Raw genomic sequence first — 6,000 nt, 5'->3', positions numbered from 1 at the left:
TGCTTGGCCTGCTGTGTTCATCCAGCTCTAACCTTTGTTACCTGAAATAGTAATCATTTCTCTCTCCAAAAATGCTGTCTAACCTGATTACCGAGTACAGCAAACTTTGTTTTAACTAGCACCTTATCAACTGGCACTCTTGATAAACTGGCAAAAATTATATACCTCAAATGCCATGATCTACCACGCTGTACGAGTATGCTGTGCGATATACTTATGCTGTAAATATATTATAACAGAGATGTGCATACCCCCCTGCATTATGGTTCTAATACTTACTGTGTTTATACACTGATTTTAAGAGGGGTGTTGGTTTTACAAAGATTTGAGGGAGACTGATGTCTCGAACGTTTGCTTAGTCAGAGTTTAATGCAGTTCTGTACCACTTCATTATCTGAATCAACCAGCACACTTGATCCCAATGAGAGCCAGTTAATAAAAGGCTTGCTGTACTTTATTTCTTTTTGCATTTTTCCAAAGTATTCATTACAGATGAAGGTCTTACGAGGAAAGGCTGAAGGATTTGAGGCAGTTTTCGTTAGAGAGAAGAAGGTTGAGAGGTGTCATAATTGAGACATATAAAATAATCAGACAGTTAGATAGGGTGGATATGGAGAGCCTTTTTCCTAGGATGGTGACAGCGAGCATGAGGGGGCATAGCTTTAAATTGAGGGGTGAAAGATATAGGACAGATGTCAGAGGTAGTTTCTTTACTCATAGTAGTAAGGGAATGGAACGCTTTGCCTGCAATGGTAGTAGATACGCCAACTTTAAGCACATTTAAGTCGTCATTGGACAAGCATATGGACGTACATGGAATAGTGTAGGTTAGATGGGCTTCAGGTTGGTATGATAGGTTGGAACAACATCGAGCGCCGAAGGGCCTGTACTGTGCTGTAATGTTCTATGTCCTATGTCTCCCATTTACAGCTTTTCATTTAAATTTGTTGCAAATATCTAGTTTCATATTTTGCATGTTTTAGTATCTAAATCTTTCAAGTTTCATAACGTTGACTATACAGAAATGGGATAAATGCAATTTCAACACCTTGAAGTGTATCACATTTATAAGGTTGAGGTCTTGTTGCTTGAAGAGACGTAACAGCTACAAAGGCAGATCAGGATAGAAAAGATAGTTTGGCTTGAACATTAGATCTAACCCAGCTTAAAGTAATTTGCTGAATTCTGCAAGACTGTAAAACAATCAAGAAATTCGAAATAAGGGATACTTAACCCCAAAGATTACAGAATACACAGCAGATTACATCGTCATGAAGATAGGTAGACATTAAGAACGTTCTCTGGTTTTGTGTTATTTGGGGGTGCATTTTCTGGAAGATATTAATAGGCTGAAGATCGTCAAATGCAAATGTGTTTTAATGTAGAGGAACGATGAATAGCTTAAAGTTCAGTTATGATTTCTATAGCACAAGAAGGATGAGGAGACGATTTTACTTTGATTTCAGTTTTTAATGTGGTGAAAAAAAGTGTCTGGAAATTTGTTGAAATGCATTTTAATTAGGTGGTTAAACCTTTGAAATGAACAATTCATTTGAAAAAGGCAGTCTCTACAAAGTTAAGAGGTATTGCACATTGTCAGGGCTCTAGAAACACAAAGTCAGAACCATCCTCAAGGAGACAGGCCATGTGCAGGTTCAGAGACAAGCTGCTGCTCTTAAAAGCAGAATTTCTGTTAGTTTAGCAGTTTCCTATTACTTTTGGATACAAATAACTCCTGAATGACTTAGGAGTCAGCAAGAAACAATGGTCAATATGCAGAAAGCTGTTGAGATGTCAGAAATCAAAATACTGTCGAAGGCTGTTGACAAGTAGTTTACAAGAACGCATGTTATGAAATAAGTGAACTGAGAAAGTAGGTCTCTGCACCATCCAAAGAAAATAGTTTGCCAAAACGTAACCAATTACAGCTAAACAAATGGCTTTCGTATGCTGAGAAGGATGTCCAAAGGTTTGACTGTAATTAAAGTTTAGAAAAACAGCTGAATCTTTTTCTGCTATTTGTAATAATACTGTTTCAAATAATCCTTGTACAGTGTATCAGTTCATTTCCTGTTGTGTAACAGAAGTCTATATTCTATTGTTGAAATTTTGTGGTTAGCCTTTTGTGATTCTGTTGAGCGACTGACTACCACAGTAAACTTTAAAGAAACAAAACTTATGGTTAATCAAACCAGATCTCTCTCTCTGGGAATTCTGAGGAAGAGTCATCAGAACTAAAACATACACTCAGATTTTTCTTCACAGATGCTGCCAGACTTGCTGAGCTTTTCCAGTAACTTCTGTTTTTGTCTCTCACTCTGGGATCTCTCTCTGTATGCAGTATTACCATCAGCTGGGAACACGAGAGTTGTGGTATGGAGATAGGAGAGTGCTTCAGAAGTTATTTCAGGCAGCATCAAAATTGCGTAATTCAGGATTAGGCAGGAGTCCCAGGGAATTTGGTCTTTGGAGAAAGGATTAAACTACCAAAGTCTGAGCAGTCACTCAGACAATCCAAATAATGCAGATTTTGAGGGAGTTCCAATGTCAGATCTTTGAAAGTATTGGATTCCCTAGTAAAAGGATATTTGTGTTACGTAAGTTCTGGTGCTTTAGACAGTAAAGTTTATTTTGCTTGTTCAAAACTAAGGAATTTCTTACTAAATACTAAGGCATCAAATACCGTCATCTGGAACAAAAACAAATTGCCAGTTCTTGGTCAAAGCCTGACAAATTTAACAGTCTTAGAATCATAAATACAGCATGGAAGCAGGCCATCTGAACCATCAACTCAACACTGACCCTCTCAAGAACATCCCACCAAGACCCACACCTCTAACCTATCCCTATAACTCTGCATTTCCCATGGCCTATCCACCTAAACGGCACATCTTTGCATTCTAGGAGGTCACCACTGTATCTGGGGAAAACCCATGCCGGCACAGGGAGAATGTACAAACTCCAGAGACACCCAAGGGTGAGATCCAACACGGGTCCCTACCATTGTGAGGCAGCATTACAAACCACTGAGCCACCGTGCCACCCCAGGGCATAACATTTGACATCGTCCAGTTATCACTTTGAAATAGATCAACACAATTTAAATTCTTACCAAGATACCATCAGATCTGCAAAAGTTTCAAGTACAGTGTAAAGGGCAAATACAATCCAGTACATCATCCAACGAACCTGGAAGAAGAAAATGCAGAACAAAGATTAGAATAGTCATCAGGTCAGTTTAAATTAGCAAGGTAACAGCAAATTGCAGAACTATTTTGCTTTTTTTTTCCCCCAGGGGATAGGGTTCCAAGCTACTCCATATAGCATTCACTTCAATGCAGCAAAGTGGGCAAGTACAGAGAAAATCCAGGAGGCATCCAAATTAGTTGTTAGGTCTGAAGAAAAAAAAGAGATTAAACCCATCACGGCTGCTCATGCTCAATCTACTGTCTAGTTTCAGCAGTTTTCCAATACTGAAAGAATAGTGAGCAGTAGCAATGAATACAGACACAGGGAAACAAAATAATAAAGAACTGCGAATGCTGGTGATCAGAAACAACAACAGAAATTGCTGGAGAAATTCAGTAGGTCTGGCAGCATTCGTACATCTGATGAGTCACCGGACTCAAAACGTTAACTCTGCTTTCATCCCACAGATGCTGCCAGACTGGCTGTGTTTTTCCAGCAATTTTTGTTTTTGTTTGGGACAGAGAGGAAGCCATCAGCAATGGCAAAACAATCTTTATCCCATCCACCATTTTTAACAATATAATATCACCGATTTTAAAGATCCGCAGAACTAGTTTGAGACACATTATCAAGCTGTAAAATAACGTGCAGGCCAGAAGGATTTGGGCAATTAAATGACAACATTTCCTGTTAGCAGATCAGAACCTAACGTTCCACAGGGTGCTTGCAGATTTGTTCAAGGTAACATATTCCAACGTACATCTCAATACCGCGATTTACTGGGGTCAAGCTAGGACTGGTGGAGTTTGGGAGAAAGAGAGAAAGAAGGTGGAGACAGGGCGAGATGCTGCTGCTGCAGTCGGGGCTCCATATGAGCTAAAAATGCAACTGTGAACTACGCTGCACAAACAATTATACAGCCATCAGAATACCTGGCCCAACATCTTAGACTCCACAATTTGAACAAGGAATTTCAATGTTAGTTCTTAGAAGTTTGCATTGGAACTAAACTGAATCCCTCTTAGCAATTAAATAATTTGAGCTAAAGTGGATGAAGTAAAATGCACACGAGCTATACCAAAATTACTGCCGCAAAAAGCTACATTAGACTTCAAATGAACTTTGCATGAACTTGGCCATCTGTTTCCCTCATGCTACTGTTACTATAATGGTCTAGCTCAACACTAGTGCCTGGTTAGTGCTAACCTTTGTGGCAAGAAGCTGGAAAAGCCAGCAAAATCTTACAAACAGGCCTTTGGGTCTTTACTCTTCTCCAAGAGTCCAAATATTTGTTGTTGAAATGCAACAAAACATTGCACACAAAACATCAACCCAAAATCATTTACAGATTCCAACAGTACTACTCAACATTTGCTGCCCTTACAAATTTTTAAAATTTCTTTTACAAAGTTTTATAGACTTTAGCATGACTAACAGACATCGGGACACTTTAAAACATTAAATATAGGGGTCTGACAGCAATTGGACATATGGTATACTGAACATAGAACATTACAGCACAGTACAGGCCCTTCGGCCCTCGATGTTGTGCTGACCTGTCATACCGATCTCAAGCTCATCTAACCTACACTATTCCATGTACGTCCATATGCTTATCCAGTGACGACATAAATCCTAAAGTTGGCGAATCTACTACCATTGCAGGCAAAGCGTTCCATTCCCTTACTACTATGAGTAAAGAAACTACCTCTGACATCTGTCCTACATCTTTCACCCCTCAATTTAAAGCTACGCCCCCTCGTGCTCACCGTCACCATCCTCGGAAAAAGGCTCTCCCTATCCACCCTATCTAACCCTCTGATTATTTCATATGTCTCTATTAAGTCACCTCTCAACGTTCTCTCTAATGAAAACAGCCTCAAGTCCCTCAGCCTTTCCTCGTAAGACCTTCCCTCCATACCAGGCAACATCCTAGTAAATCTCCTCTGCACCCTTTCCAAAGCTTCCACATCTTTCTTATAATGCGATGACCAGAACTGTACACAATACTCCAAGTGCGGCCACACCAGAGTTCTGTACAGCTTCACCATAACCTCTTGGTTCCGGAGCTCGATCCCTCTATTAATAAAAGCTAAAACACTGTATGCCATCTTAACAGCCCCGTCAACCTGGGTGGCAACTTTCAAGGATCTGTGTACATGGACACCGAGATCTCTCTGCTCATCTACACTACTAAGAATCTTACCATTAGCCCAGTACTTTGCCTTCCGGTTACTCCTACCAAAGTGCATCACCTCTCACTTGTCTGCATTAAACTCCATTTGCCACCTCTCAGCCCAGCTCTGCAGCTTATCTATGTCTCTCTGCAACCTACAGCATCCTTCGTCACTATCCACAACTCCACCGACCTTAGGTGTCATCTGCAAATTTACTAACCCATCCTTCTACGCCCTCATCCAAGTCATTTATAAAAATGACAAACAGCAGTGGACCCAACACCGACCCTTGCGGTACACCACTAGTAACTGGTCTCCAGGTTGAACATTTCCCATCAACTACCACCCTCTGTCTTCTTTCAGCAAGCCAATTTCCAATCCAAACTGCTATATCTCCCACAATCCCATTCCTCCGCATTTTGTACAATAGCCTACTGTGGGGAACCTTATTGAACGCCTTGCTGAAATCCATATACACCACATCAACCGGTTTACTCTCATCTACCTGTTTGGTCACCTTCTCAAAGAACTTAATAAGGTTTGTGAGGCACGACCTTCCCTTCCCAAAACCGTGTTGACTATCCCTAATCAATTTATTCTTTTCTAGATGATTATAAATCCTATCTCTTATAAC

At 40.3% G+C, this 6,000-nt stretch overlaps 1 protein-coding gene across 3 annotated transcripts in view; it reads right to left on the bottom strand.

Moving 5' to 3' along the window:
• reep3b (receptor accessory protein 3b) overlaps positions 1–6,000 on the bottom strand; it is a 58,368-nt gene that overhangs the window by 12,789 nt on the left and 39,579 nt on the right. For all 3 annotated transcript variants that reach the window (XM_048551356.2, XM_048551357.2, XM_048551358.2), the window contains one exon: positions 3,113–3,189. In XM_048551356.2, the coding sequence (XP_048407313.1) occupies positions 3,113–3,189 (77 nt within the window). The remainder of the gene's footprint in view (positions 1–3,112; positions 3,190–6,000) is intronic.

The sequence above is a fragment of the Stegostoma tigrinum genome, chromosome 20 (genome assembly GCF_030684315.1).
Source record: "Stegostoma tigrinum isolate sSteTig4 chromosome 20, sSteTig4.hap1, whole genome shotgun sequence".
NCBI lineage: Eukaryota > Metazoa > Chordata > Chondrichthyes > Orectolobiformes > Stegostomatidae > Stegostoma > Stegostoma tigrinum.
This window is presented reverse-complemented; position numbering and strand designations above follow the sequence as displayed.